Source organism: Columba livia, chromosome 8 (genome assembly GCF_036013475.1).
Source record: "Columba livia isolate bColLiv1 breed racing homer chromosome 8, bColLiv1.pat.W.v2, whole genome shotgun sequence".
NCBI lineage: Eukaryota > Metazoa > Chordata > Aves > Columbiformes > Columbidae > Columba > Columba livia.
Genome location: NC_088609.1, coordinates 10,601,051 through 10,615,752, shown reverse-complemented (window position 1 = coordinate 10,615,752; position 14,702 = coordinate 10,601,051). Strand labels below are relative to the sequence as shown.

The window sequence follows — 14,702 nt, the reverse complement described above, 5'->3', positions numbered from 1 at the left end:
ACATGGCCCTTTGTTAGCCTAACTTAAAGAGGGAATTGGGCAGAGGGGAATATTACTTTATGCATTATTTTCAGATAAACTTCTTGTAGGGCTGGAAAAGGCATGGATAAGTGCAGATTCAGCCGAATCCCACTCAACATGCGTCCCTAATCCTATCTCTTTGTGTTTGTAGCGATGGTAATTACAAGCAAGGATGGGATTTTGTGGCCTGTTTCCTCCTCTGTCCTCTGCCCTGAGATCCCCTGGAGAGGCTGCTTAGCCCCTGCTCGGCCCCTGTGCTGATGTTTTGCAAAATCGTCTTTCTCCAGGCTAGAGCTTCAGTCTCCTTGGGACTCCTTGGAGGGAAAGCAAACTGTGATCCTCCAAACTCTGGGACAAATGTGTAAAGAAATGAATTAATAACAGTTTCAACAAGGAGAAGCAATTGTTTTTCCTTTGTAAGTATGAGTGCCTCTGCAGACGTAGAAATGAGAACACTTTCAGCGGGACTTTCCTTTTGCTGCCTCATGCAGACAGACCCTTGCTGCTCACCAGTGAGAGAGGTGACTTCTGGGTTTAGAGTATGGAGTTTTGTGTTAGCTGAGCTGCTTGAGTTGATGGATCAGGGCAGCAGAGCAGGTTAGAGACCACAGGTGACAGTTTAAGATGGGGGACAGGTTGCGTAGGGTGATGAGTTGTGCCAGGTTACTCAGCTCATTCCCTCTAACAGGATGCGAATTTCTGATTTTTATCCTAGAGCACAGGCATTGTTATATCCTTGGTTGACTAGAAGAGACCCATAAAAATACCCGCACTTTTATTTTTTCTTTAAGTTGCTGCATATGGGTGCCAAGAGGGCGGGGGACCTATTCCTCCTGGCGAGCGCTGCAGTCCATGTATTGCTCTGTACAGACCGATGTATTAAGAACCCAGCAATGAGGGGGTAGAAAACACACATTTCTAACCTTGAGGTCAAGCTGCTACCACTGCTCACTGCAAACTGTTTACGTCAGGTTAGTTCATTTTAGATTGTTGCTTGTAAATCTGCTTCGATTTTTCTGAGAAAATTCTAGGTCACTGATGTACTTTGTCTCCACTGTAATATAAAATTGCGGGAGTTATATAAACAATAGCACACTACAAGGTATGGCTGCACCAGATGCCCGCTGCCCTGGAGTGTTTAGGAAAATTTAAGCTGAGTTGCAGTAATATTTCAAGTTCTGGTTATTGCTACACAAATGTTTATTGATGTTTTTGCTTTAGAAACAAACCCACACTATTTTTCTAAGCAGAGTACTTGCTGTCCTTTCTGTAAGAGACTGAAGGCACACTTGTGTCTGGATGCTATGGCTTCTTTTTTTGCCTTTGTTTCTCATTAAATTAGAAAGAAATCCATTTAGAAGGGTTTAACAGTGGTCATTTCCTTTGGAGCATCCCTCCGTTCCTCTGTTCCATGTAAAACGAAAAGATAATCTACAGGCTGTGCCTTTGAAATGTGTTGAGCAAGACACAGCTCATCAGTTGTCCAAGGACACACTACGTGTTGGTCTAAAGTCTGTTTACGTGTGAAGAGCTAAAAACAGATTGATGAGACCTAAAAACAAAAACAGCTTAGTGCTCGGTGGTAGCACTTCTCCAGCTCGATGCCACTAGTTTGAAACCAGCATTTGCAGGGGCTTGGGATGCTGACGTGTCCCCCAGTGCCCCCTGTGACACCCGCTGCAGTTCGACAGCCCCCCAGTTACTCGTCTGCAGACAGACGTGGTGTTACACCAAACCAGAGATGCTCTTTATGTTTTGGAGGCTCTGTGCAGAACTGCTGTGCCATTTCTCCTCCTTCAGACCACAGAATTGGCTGTCTGAGCCCATAAGTTGGTGACATAGGCCTGTTCCCAGGGAATGCACCTTTCACTGGCGTGACAGAACCGTGTTCATGTGGATTGCTACTTTGAGAACTTCTTCACACCAGCTGTGCAGCTTAACCCTTTGATGTGAAGGACCACTTTTGGGAGACGGATGTATTTGCAGAATGTGTGAATAATAGCCCAGGAGGAAGAAATAGAATCTAGAATCACTTTGGTTGGAGAAGACCTTTTAAGATAATTGAGTCCAACCACACTCCTGGTGAGGGGAGACAGTGACTCTGCTTGTAAATAGACAGAAAAAAAATAACTTCTTCTGTGTCACCTGACCAAATTAAATTTTATACCAAATGTAAAATTGCAGGAATTTTACAGTGCTCTACATTAATCATAAAGTATGTAAAACTGTGATCACAAACCTACAGAAGCATCTTTCAGCTGACACCAGGATTTTATTATGTCCAAAGAACAATGTACAATTGCTCTCATTTATTCATTTCACTATTGTTTCACTTATAAACTAGCAGATTCATTGACTTTTGATATTTCCATTATTGGAATGAAAAAGAAGCCAGAATGGAAGAACTGCAAGTCACTCAGCTATACAGCTGCTGCCTCAGCCCGAAACAACCTAAAATTTCTTCAGGCTCAGCTTTAGCGCTTTGGTTCCATAGCCTTCCTAGCACTGTGTTACCTGCATTGTGTGGCCTCAAGTTGTGTCAGGGGAGGTTGAAGTTGGATGTTGGGAACAATTTCTTCCCCAAAGGGCTGTTGGGCACTGGAACAGGCTGCCCAGGGCAGTGGTGGAGTCACCATTCCTGGAGGGGTTGAACAGATGGAGATGAGGTTCTCAAGGACATGGGGTAGTGCCAGGGGTGGGTTAATGGTTGGACTTGGTGACCTTGAGGGTCTCTTCCAACCAAAATTATTCTATGACTTCTCTTACCGCTAGAAACCGCTTCCTAAATGGGGTGTAAATCTAGTGCTTCTTGCCAACTAATCGCCCTCAGCAGCTCATGGTATGTGGGGGGAACATCCTCCCCTGCCGAAGCCTTTCTGGCACCCTGTTCCGAACGGGTTTAAAGCCGTTCCTCCCGGGTCCCGGACACACCACCGCAGCCTCCATGATTGCTTCCGGGCCCCGGCGGGGCGGGCAGGGCCGGCCCGGGCTCCGCGGCGGCGGGCGGGGCGCTGAGGAGGCGGTGGCCCCGTCCCGTCCCGCCCTTTTTCCCTCCCCTCGGGGCGGCCGGAGCGCTTGTCTTTTCCCCCCACCTCCCCACCTCCTGCCCGCGGCGTCAGAACAGCTTCTCCGCCCGGCTCGCCCATGAGCCTGCTCGGGAGCTACCGGAAAAAGCCGGGCAGTGACGGGTATGAATCTTTGCAGCTGGTGGACAGCAGCGCTGAGGGCGGCGGGGACAAGCCCGGGGCCATCGCGGCGGCGGGAGGCCGGAGCCCGGCGCGGCAGCAGCAGCAGCAGCAGCCGCAGCAGCCCCGAGGGGAGTGCGGCAGCACCATGGACAGCTCAGGTAGGGGCGGGGCCGCCGCGACACGCGTGGGGTGTGGGGCTAACGGGGGGGCTGTGGCCGTGTCCTTCCACCGGGGACAATAGCGGCCCTTTGTCCGAGGGAGGGCGGTGGGATGGAGGAGGAGGAGGAAGGAAATCCGGGGGGGGGCCGCGCTGCAGAAATCAGCCGCTAATGAGTGCCCGTGGTCGGCTCCTGTGTTCAGCCCCCGAGAGGAAAAAGGTTGTTCTGAAACTAAAATGGATGGAGTGGTTTGGGATCTTTCCTCAACTGGCTTATTCCATGGAATCATCGTTACTTTTTTTTTTTTTTTTTTAAATTTTCTTTCTCTACAAAGCCCTCATCAAACTGAGCTGGATTAATTCTGATAGGTGATGCACCGTTTGTTTGCGTTTTTTTTTAAATCAGGGACCATGGGGCCGTATGGTCTTTATGACTGGTAATGGGATAGAGAGCTCTTCACCTCTCTAAACCACAGGTTCAAATTTGCCTGGATCACCAGTAATCGAGAGCACTTTTAAGTGATCTCTCCAAACGGACTGGCCCTGGTTCTGGTTGTGCCCATCACAGTGAGCATCTACAGCCTTTGCAGGGAATGTCTAAAGCTCAAACTTGTGCAGGAAAATACCCTGTTTGTTTGTGGGGGAACCTAATTTGATGTCTGCCCATCATAGCGGGGTGATCTTGCAGCAATACCTGTCTTATGCAGTGAAAGAAAGGGATGAGCCCAAAGTACTTAACATCACCTCTGGTTTAATGTGGCAACCTCTTCTCAAGAGGCAATAGAACTCCTAATGACCTGTGTCTGGGTTTGGGTGGGGAGAAAAACCCCTAACGACCTCTGTCTGAACTTGGGCGGGGAGAGGCTTATCTTCATTTTTTTCACATTTTCTCTGATGCAATGAGAGTCACGTTTTCTTCTTGCCCCTTGCCTTTTGAATTTGCTTTCATGAGTTCTTTTGGGACCTGGTTTTGGTTTATAACTCTTTTTCAGTCCTGAGCTTCAGATTTGAATTTGCTGCTATGATACCCCTGCTACAGTTGCTTGTAATCATAGCGTGTGTCAGTAGGTCCTTACTCGCAGTAGGCTGCTGCATTACAGTTATTTGGCTTCTTGCATCGGCATCCGCTGCGATGGTTAGATATTGCAGTTTAATACCTGTTGTTAAAGCAATTATCTGGATGAGTTTCTTCGAACTTTGAGACCCGAAGGTGTGAGTGTTGGGGAAGGTGGCATTTGCCTCCAGGCAGGTGTGGAAACGTGCTGCTGCTCGTGTCAGGGCTTTTGTCTCACGTCAGCTCCCTCTATTATTTGAGTGTTGCTGTTGCAATCATTCTGCTCAGTTTCTTCAATCCAATATGTTCCCTGCCAAGCAAAAAAAAGCGCTCATGGATAGCTAAACTATGAAGCCATCATGGAGCGTTAATTGCGTTAATGCCTTTTATCAGTTTTTAGGATGTTCTCCCCTCAAACGCAGGGACTTGATCAAGGGCCATCTCTGGGATTTGGAAGGTAATGGTCAGGGAGTCTCTTTTAACCAGGTTTTGCATCTCCTAGTTCATTTTGGTTCTCTCACTGCCTAAATTTTACAAGCACTATAAATGACACATTTGACACTTCTGGCCTCAATATGGTCCTTGAATTGAGTTTATAGTTTTTTTGTTTGTTTGTTTGTTTGTTTGTTTGTTTTAGTATTTTATCTGTTTAATAAGGGCTTTTTGGTTGGTGTTTCCAAATCTTCATATGACATTTTTAAAAGCTGTACTGAGTGTGATGCTCTGTTCTAAACCTGAAGTCCTTACTTGTATCTGCCCTGTTCATTTCAATGCTCTATGCTGATAAATGCCTATTTTTTATCAGTCCATTGCAAAGCCATTTTTCTTTGCCAATTATGAAATTATAAAAGCTTAAAGAACCATATCCATCCTTCAGGTGTGCTTGTGATTTCTAGTGATTTGGTGACTGAAACTGCTCATGAATCGTGGGACATGATTTATCTTTAATGCAGTGTGAAAACAGATATTTATGGGGGGAACTGGGGAGCAGTCTAAGAGAAAGATGGGAAAATAAGCTGGCTGGGGCTTAGGCTTAATAGGAGCAAGGAAAAAAACACCACCCACATTTTGTGTTTTATTTTTTAAAATAGAGAACATATTCCTCTTATAGATAATTGAGACTTCTCCCATTAATGATGCTGAAGTCTAAAGTCCCAAGATGGGCAGTGGTAGAGCAGATTTCAGTGGGGAAGGGAGACCTGAGGTCCTCGGGAAGGAGAAGGGTGAGATAAATTGTGCAAGGGAGATGTGGGGCAGGGGAGCCACTCTGCTGCAAGATTAGCTGAAGGTGGAATCCTTGAGGCACCCTGGCCAAATTAGAGCTCGTTATGTACTTCCCACACACCTGAAATCACATTTCAGTTTTTAGGGTTTGTTTCTTTGTTTTGTTTTGTTTTTCTTTTCTGGTTTTAAATAATGGCAGAACAGCTGCTGCCAGAGTTACCAAAATTAATCAGTCCTGAGGTTAACCCTGTGTCACCATTTGGGACGCTCGGTGCGGCGCCTCTGTCTGTCTGGCAGGGTTATTGCTGGGCTTGAGCCGAACATCTCCGGGTGCACATAAATTGCGTCTTCGATAAAGTTAAATAGTTGGAGAATCGAACCTTCCTCCTTTCTCCCCACATGTGAAGTTTAATCTGCACCAGGAGAGTGCACTCTGGGCATAGAAAAATGGCCTTTGCTCTCTAGAAGATGTGTTGTAGATTAATATTAAGCAATTATAGAAGGTAGATGAGTGAGGATTTGTGCTGACGAGAAAGTGCTGGCAATTCTGGGGCAAATTGCTGTTGGCTTAGCTAGTGTGGCTGTGTTTGCTATTGTTGCAATGACTCTAACTCGCTTGAGTTGAGAATGTGGGCTCCTGTTGGGTTTTTCTATTAATTTTTTTAAAACTAATTCAAAGTATTAAATCTTAAAGTATCATCTCTTAATGTGGGCTTGCAATCTCATAAACAGCTTCTTGCAATGAAAGTAATCAGCGGTTACAGCTTTGCTGTAACTTCCGAGTAGTTATGATTATTGGCTTAATTTTTTTTTCTTCCCACTGGTGTTGCTTAGGGTCAAAAGAAAAAAAGCAAAAAGAGATAAAAGGCAAGAACCAAGAGCATCCTGTGTGACAGGGTTTTGCTGTTGGAGGGCAGGATCTGCTCATGGAAATCTGGAAAGGGGGCTGGTATGGGGAGGCTCACAAAAGGCTCTTGAATGCCATCACAGAATGTTAGGGATTGAAAGGGACCTCGAAAGCTCATCCAGTCCAATCCCCCCATCAGAGCAGGAACACCCAGATGAGGTTGCACAGGAAGGTGTCCAGGTGGGTTTTGAATGTCTGCAGAGAAGGAAACTCTACAACCTCCCTGGGCAGCCTGTTCCAGTGTCTGTTACCCTCACTGAGAAGAAGTGTCTTCTCAAATTTAAGTGGAATCTCTTGTGTTCCAGTTTGAACCCATTACCCCTTGTCCTATCACTGGTTGTCACCGAGAAGAGCCTGGCTCCATCCTCATGACACTCACCCTTTATATGTCTGTAAACATTAATGAGGTCACCCCTCAGTCTCCTCCAAGCTCAAGAGCCCCAGCTCCCTCAACCTTTCCTCACACAGGAGATGCTCCACTCCCTCCATCACCTTTGCTGCCCTGCACTGGACTCTCTCCAGCAGTTCCCTGTCCTTCTGGAACTGAGGGGCCCAGAACTGGACACGATATTCCAGATGTGGTCTCACCAGGGCAGAGTAGAGGGGCAGAAGCACCTCTTTCGACCTACTAACCACCAGGGTCTGGCCAGGCTGTGTCCAGTCGCTGAGCCTGGGAAAATAAGATTTTTTTATTATTTTTTTTTTTAAGTCTCTGGGACTGGAAAATGCTTCTTGGTTCAGATTGTTAAAAATCTTTCTGCCACCATCACCCATGCCACGCAGAGGAGAGCCAATATGAGCTGTTTAACTGAAGCAGTGACAATTTGAGTTGCTCAAAGTACCTGTGGGCTCACAGGCACCATAAATGGAAACTCTTGCCCACAGGTTTGTTGAGTGCTTCCCTATTAGGCTTGGGTTTAGCTCAAAGGAGCCAAGAGCAGAAACTTTGTTTCAGGTAGGGTGGCCGTATCGGTTAGTGCTGGCATCTAATGATGCTCGTGTGATGACCTTGTCTGTGGTTGCTTTAAACTTTGCCAGACTTATACCAGAATGAAATATCAGTCAGTGTGTGGTTTAAATCTCAGATTTAAGTCTCACAATTTTGTCTGTTCATATAGGCTTATGCTTAAATTCTGCGATGCTTCAGGTGGGCATTAAAGCTCAGGGCGACTTTAGCACCTGCCCTTAACTGCTGAATGTTCAGCTCCTGATGTAAGATTTTAAACAACTCCTGTGGAATATGCTAGATGTAATGTAGTGATACAAGAGTACATCAGTCCAGTGGGACCTATATGTTCCCTGTATGTTCCTCCAGAAAGTGTCTGGACTCGGGTTGGACGTCTGAGAGTGGAGGACACAAAACCTAGCGAGCTCAAAAACCAAATTCCAAGAACAGCATCTCTGTAGTACTCCCTTTGTCTCTTTATTTTTAAGCTGCTGAAAGTGCTCACAAGATGAGAAGCAGGCAGTGAAGAAGCAATTTATTTAGGTTTTTGCTGTGGCATTCAGTAATGCTTTCTTAGCAGCTGGCTGAGCACTGAAAGAAGTTCTAGGAAATAAGATATAAAAGTAACAGCAAGAATACATGTTAGAAAAGGAAAACAACCCCTCTTTCTGTGCTCTTCTGTGGTGTTACAAACTAGATAATCTGCAAAATAGCTTTTAAACACTCAGGGGATAGACTAGCTTGTGCTATGTGCTTCCTCAGGCAGAGTAACTGTGAAAGAAAAGTGGTTTAAATGAATTTCAAGTGTTGAAGTTGAGATTTCTTGAACTGTTTTACGCTTGCAAACATAATCTCTTGTAGTCTGGTGATTCCTTTTCACTGAGTCAGAAGAGAGACGTCTCGGTGTCACTGGCACGGGGACAAAGGCTGCCGCTGACAATGTTGGTTTGTATTCTCTCCTAGCTGCATTTTCAAACGGGGAGGTTCAGTTTAATAACTCTTTTGTTTGGTTGGTGTTTTTTGAACACTTGAATGGTTTGGCGTTTGTGCTTTTCTCTCTTTTTTTTGTTGTTTTCACAGGGAAGAGAAGCAGAGAGAATGTCAATCAACTTTAAAGACCAATTTCATGGCTTGTGTTAGTAGTTCAGTATTCCAGCTTTGTGCATTTTGTTCGCTGTGGTATGAGCTTCATAAGGGGAAATATATAACAAATGAAACAAATTTGGCACAGTACTGAGTGGTGTTTGTCTTTTTCTCAATATCACTGCCCTTCTAAAAAAGGAAGGAAAACCCCTGTTTGTGGAAATGCTACATGTTGCTTAGTTGATGGTGAAAACAGCATTCTTTAGTTACTATTTCTTAAGCAAAAGCAGAAATATCTTAATTCTTCAAATTTCCATGAAGTTTACATTTAGGCAGTCTCAAATGAACCTTTGAATACAAAGCCTTGGGCTCATACAATATTAGCTCTTGCTTTTTATCATGGAAAAGCTCAAAAAGAAGTTCTGGAGCTTCTGTACCCTACGCTGCGCTACGTGCTGCCAGGGGATCCGAGATCTTCACGGGCGGTCAGGGACCTTGTCCCAGCCCACACACAGAAAAGGGACTGTGACTTCTTGTATTTTTTGTATTTTGGGGGGAATACAGCTATTCCTGGAGTCGAGGAGGGAGGCAGTGCCACCTGCCTGGATGTGCGTTGGCCAATGGCAGCAGAATCGCACAGAGATCTCCCTGTACCAGTGATTCTTTAAGATGTGAACCCAAACCTGTCACTACTCAAAGCACCTTCTTTATGAACTTCTCAGTTCCTCCTATCTCCTCCCTCCTGATATCTATTATATATGAGCCCCTTGTGGGCTTATAATGACTTTATTTTCCTAGCCTAACTTCACCTGGAAAGGATGCCGATAGCTTTTGGGAGTGGGAATGGCAGAAGAACACAGAGTGGCCCCTCTGTTAGAGGTAAAGCTGCCAAGTTCTTGGGCAGGTAGTGATGCAACTTGGAGTCTTGAGGTGGTTTCTATCTATTCCAGGCAAAATTTCTGGGTGGGTGCAGTGACAGCTAATTGCTGGAAAGTAGCCCGTCCTCCCACAAGCTCGCCTGGTATTGCATGTAGAGTTGCAGTTTGTATTAATGCCTGCTTATGAAACCAATATTCTGGTTTTACCCCTCTGTTGGAGCTGGTTGTGTTCTTGGGGTTGGAGTTGCCTCTGGTGAATCCAGCATTTCCCTCCTTGAGAACTGCTGGGTTTTGTCTTGAGCAGTCTCATTGTTAGTGTGCTTATTGCAAAACAGCCAAACTGCCTGGTTTTGGGGGTGAGGGATAATACTGGTTTATAATCTCACATGATATGTGATCTGATGAGGCATTAATGTTCATTAGGCTCTTTGGCTTGCAGTGCATCTCCCTGTGCTGCCCTGTGCCCTTAGAGAGTCCAAACATCTCTACAGCCTGATCTTGAACTTCCCTTTGGCCACGCAGAACTCATTCCTATGAATTTTAACCTATTTCCTTAGGGATCACACTTGCTAATGCAGCCTTCCTTTTGCATGCCTCCACTTTTGAAAGCATCATGACGAGTGAAAACTGGGTTTGGGGGTCTCAGCGATGGGGTTATCAAGTGGTTATGCTGCTCTTGTCCTGCAATTGTACTCTGCATGCAGTTTGCTTTTTATTTTCACAGAATAACACTTTGAGATATCTGTGCTCAGCTTTTTAGGGAGTCTAACTCTACCAGGAATCTGGGACAGTGGTGGAGGAGGGGACAGATGACACTGGTAGCAAAAAAAAAATATATATATATATATATATATATATATTAAAAAAAAAATCAGTCTTCAGGGTCTCTGTGCGTCTGAGGAACTTCCCAAGTAATTTCTGCAGGTAGAAGCGCTCTTCTTTCCTGTGAATGCCCCTTTATTGCTGCTTGAGCTGCCTCTTGCTGCTGATTATCTCGCCAGCCCCTTTGCAAAGCATCACTCAGTGCCTATTAAAAAGTTCATGTAATTATGACACTTGGGCTGCATCCGATCTAATAGAGGACATAAGTGCATATAATAGCACGGATGTTTTAGAGCCTTTGCTTAAATGTGGTAAAGCTCAGCTCTCCAGAAGACAGCTATGTGCTGGAAGGAAGGGTTAGGGGGAAGATTGTGCTCTTAAAACATAGACGAGTGAAGCACTTGGATCTAAATGCTATTGATTATCACTGGATGCAAAGGAGCCACCTGCCCAGAGATTTTAATTTGGAAATACCCACCACCCTCCCCTTTGAAATGGGAGTTTAAACCCTTCCAGTAATGTCTGCAAATTGATTTGCAATCCCCTGGAAGACGAAGTGCTGAGCATGGAAGATAAACTTGGTGTGTGGAACGGCAAGAACTGGGGATGCAGGGACTATGCTCTGCCTGGGTTGGTTTGGCCATCTGCCCATTTTTTGCACACGTATACCCCTCCATAGGTGATGTACCTATATCAGGATGCTCTAATAATCCTGTGGCCGGGGTGCCTGCACCAGGGCTGCTGCTTCTCCCCTTTACACAGTGTGTGCTCTTGTGCAATGCCAAGGCGAAGCCCGTAGATGAGGTGATGGAGCTTCAACAGCCTGGTTTTATATCCCGTGATGCTGGTGTGAAATCACGTCCCGTGTTACACAGGCTTTGCTGGGAAAGCTGCGTGTGGGAGGAACGTGAGTGGGGGCTGCTCCTCCGCTAGCTGTGGGGGGGAGACAGAAGCACAAATAGTATCTTTTTTTCTTTTTTTTTTTTTTTCCCTGAGTGTTCCTGAAAAACAATTCGGGCTTTGTTGCTGAAGCCACAACAACAGCGGCTCAACTTCTTTCAGTTTGGGGACCTTCAAAAGGGCCATTTCTGTGCCCAGGGCAGCCTCCACTGCATCCCTTGCTGCCCTTTCATGTTGTGTCCTGGTAATTGTCTGCGGGAGGAAGACGAGCAAACAACCTTTCCCCCCAAAATCACTTTGTGGGACAGGAGAAGGCTGCGACGAGCGGCTAAAAACTTCCAGAAATGTGGCATTTGGGACATGTACGCAGCAGCTAGCAAGTTTTTTTTTTTCTCGTCATAGTGTCAGGCTGTCATGGTACCATAGAAAGAGAGTACAAAGGAGCATTCAATACTCCTAAACTAACCTCTTTTTTTGGGAGGGTGGGAGATGAAGGCTTTAATGCTTTTCTAAAGAAGAACCACCGTGAGGAACAGGGAAAGTTTAGCTCTTTCCTCGCACCATCTCTAAAGAAAGCATGGACAGTAGATCTCTGAGGGGAAAAAAAAATGACATTGAAAATACATATAGTCTGGGCAGACTGAGGTAAACCTGCTTCCTTTCCTATGGTTTCATGTCTGCTTTTTGTCTGCCCTTTACAGGCAAAAAGGCTCTGCTTACTCTTGCTAAGTAACCCATGAAACGCAGTACTTTGCTGCCAAGCTTCGATTTCTAGGCGTCTTGCTTTCACCTCCCCGCTCTCCAGCGAAGTATTGCTTCATCAGCATAAATACGCAGACTGACACAGTTTAAAATGCCTTTTAAATGTCGGCTCATTTCCCCCTTAGCTCCCTGGAGAGCCGGAATTCATGGCCTGTGGTTTGTTGGGTATGTGGGTTGCCTGGGGGGGCTGGTGCTCCAGGACTGCCCTGGCAGACAAGGACCACAATGTGCAGATCTTGCAAGGAAAGCTTCCAAACAGGGTATTTCTCAGATTTTCCAACCTGTGAGCGCCTCCATCAGCTGGTAGTAGCATGGAACCCTCTGTTGCTGGTTTCTCCATGATCCCCTGTGAAGCCTCCAGCTGCAGGTGATGGTGGCTGGTGCCGAAACGTCCCCCATCACGTGGGGTCACGCCTGTTTCATTCACCTGTTTCTGGCCCCAAAACCCCATCTTTGAAGCTGGGCTGGTTTAAAAGTCTTTGCTTTTGAGATTAGGCACAAACACTACTTGTGGGACTGGAGCAAGAGGAGTTGAGGTGAGTCAACCTTCATGGGGTTACAGGAGGAGAGAGGTATTTCTTTTCTGGATATGGTGTGGCATCTTTCTTTGTCCATGTGCAGAAGATGAATTTCCTACTTTGGCTAACAGATACACATAGAACCATAGAATGTCCTGAGTTGGAAGGGACCCACAAGGATCATTGAGTCAAACTGCATATGACAACTCCACAGTTCACACCATGTGTCTGAGGGCATTGTGTACTCTTCTTGGATACTCTTTTTGGATACTCTTCTTGGACATACTTGGGTGGTTTTGCTCTGCTAAGGGAAGACCAATGACAGCTGGTCTCTTCTGACAGTACCAATGAGTATCAGTCTCTGCAAACTCTCAACACCCCAAAGCTGTCCTACCAAAGCACTTCATATCACTCTGGCATAACGCCTGTGCCTTTGTGGAGCAGGTCACAGTGGGACAGCAGGCAAAGGAGCTGTGCTGAGCCATGAGTGCATCCTCTGAACTTAGAATCACAAAATCATTTTGCTTGGAAGAGACCCTCAAGATCATTGAGTCCAACCATAACCCAAATCTAGCACTAACCCATGTCCCTGAGAACCTCATCTCCACATCTGTTCAACCCCTCCAGGGATGGTGACTCCACCACTGCCCTGGGCAGCCTGTTCCAATGCCTGACAACCATTTATGTGAAGAAATGTTTCCTAATATCCAATCTGAACCTTCCCTGGCACAACTTGATCATCATGTTCTCTCTGAACCTTCCCTGGCACAACTTGATCATCATGTTCTCCTCTGAGGCTGTGCACCCGCTGTTGTGGGACATGTCTATGGGGACTCAGTTTTTGCTGTGGTGTCTTAGCAGCCTCTCTGCCGTGGGAGGAGAAGTTCTCCTCCTGCGCTCCACATCCTTCTCCTGATACTCTGCAAATTAGCTAGAGAGAGCTTAAGTGCTTTAATTAAGATTTCTGGGCTCTCCAGCCCCCATCCTGTACAGCACAAGGTGCCATCAGCAGAGGCTCCTTCAGTTGTAGCCTGCCCAGAGCTGCAGAAACATCACCCTTTAGCTGATGACAAGAAAGGGATGTGGTAGGAATGCTACTGTATGACATATTTTAGTTTTTTAAGGAGATGCAGCAGGTTGTTGCTGTAGTTGGGGACTGCTGGATGTTTATTCTGAACACAGAATAGTCTCTCCTCAGAGCCAGTGCCTTCAGCTAGAACAAATACAAACTTTACCTTCTCAGCCGAATGGATGAAGTTGTCTCTCCATGCTGCTCTATTGACTTGAGGTGCTTCAGTGAGATCATCGTTGCCATCACCTAACGGAGCTGTTCAAGAAGAGCCATCCCGTGCATCGCAGTCACTCTTTGCGGTGCACATGCAGCAATGAAACCACTACATTAATGTTCCTAATATTTAGGAAATGAAAAGGCCTCTGTTAGCAAGCAATCCCTCTGAAACTCATGCTACAAATACAGGTCAGAGTGTGTCTCTGAAGCGCAATAAGCCGTTTGGGGAATATCCAATAACTGGGTTAATAAAGAGTTCTTGCCGTGGAAGGAACAAGATTAATCCTATATACGTGGAGGCTAATTCTCCATAATGAGGCTTCTAGACATCAACTACAGCCCGTGGCCAGTGTTCACTGAACTGCTGTGTGACAGCGTGCCGAAAACTGGGATCCGAGCCCCGTGGCAGGCTCCTGTGTTGCTAACTTGGAGCAAACTATTTTTATGCAGACAAGCTTGCGAGCTCCTATTCCTGCTGTACCAGAAGGTGCATCTGGGGCTTGCGTGGGGTCTGTGAGTGTGAATTTTTGGCTTTGGCCTCGGCACATCAAATATGCACAGGGGATGCAGTTCCTGGTGGGATGGAGGGAAGGGAGGGGGTGTCATGTCCCTGGGGCACTTTGTTTTAACACAAAATGTGACTTTTGCCTTTGTGTGAAGGGAAAGGACTGTTTCCCTCTTTTGGGTTTGCCACCTGACTCTGGTAGGAAGATCTTTCCGCGCAGGGAAATGCTGTTATGCTGCTAACTCAATATCCTGGCCAGCTGGTGGTGGTCACATTATCTGCACAGTGAAACCTGAAGAGGGACCAAGAAACAGCTCATCCCTCCAGACCCAGTGGGTGTCCTTGGTCCTCCTTGTACCACAGACCAGGTCACAGCCCTCTCCAGGCTGACACATGCGCTTGAGGGAAAACTCAACTGCTGTTTTCTCAGGACTTTCATGCTCGAAGAG

The 14,702-nt window shown here is 46.2% G+C and overlaps 1 protein-coding gene across 3 annotated transcripts in view; it reads left to right on the top strand.

The window, feature by feature from the left end:
- DNAJC6 (DnaJ heat shock protein family (Hsp40) member C6) overlaps positions 1-14,702 on the top strand; it is a 49,650-nt gene that overhangs the window by 8,520 nt on the left and 26,428 nt on the right. Inside the window, exon 2 of one of the 3 annotated variants that reach the window (XM_065071985.1) lies at positions 3,226-3,367. The exons of 1 other annotated variant lie outside the window; for it this stretch is intronic. In XM_065071985.1, the coding sequence (XP_064928057.1) occupies positions 3,355-3,367 (13 nt within the window). In that variant the 5' untranslated portion in view covers positions 3,226-3,354. Of the gene's footprint in view, positions 1-3,150; positions 3,368-14,702 lie in introns of those variants that run through there. One more of the 3 variants, XM_065071984.1, reaches the window with a different exon arrangement.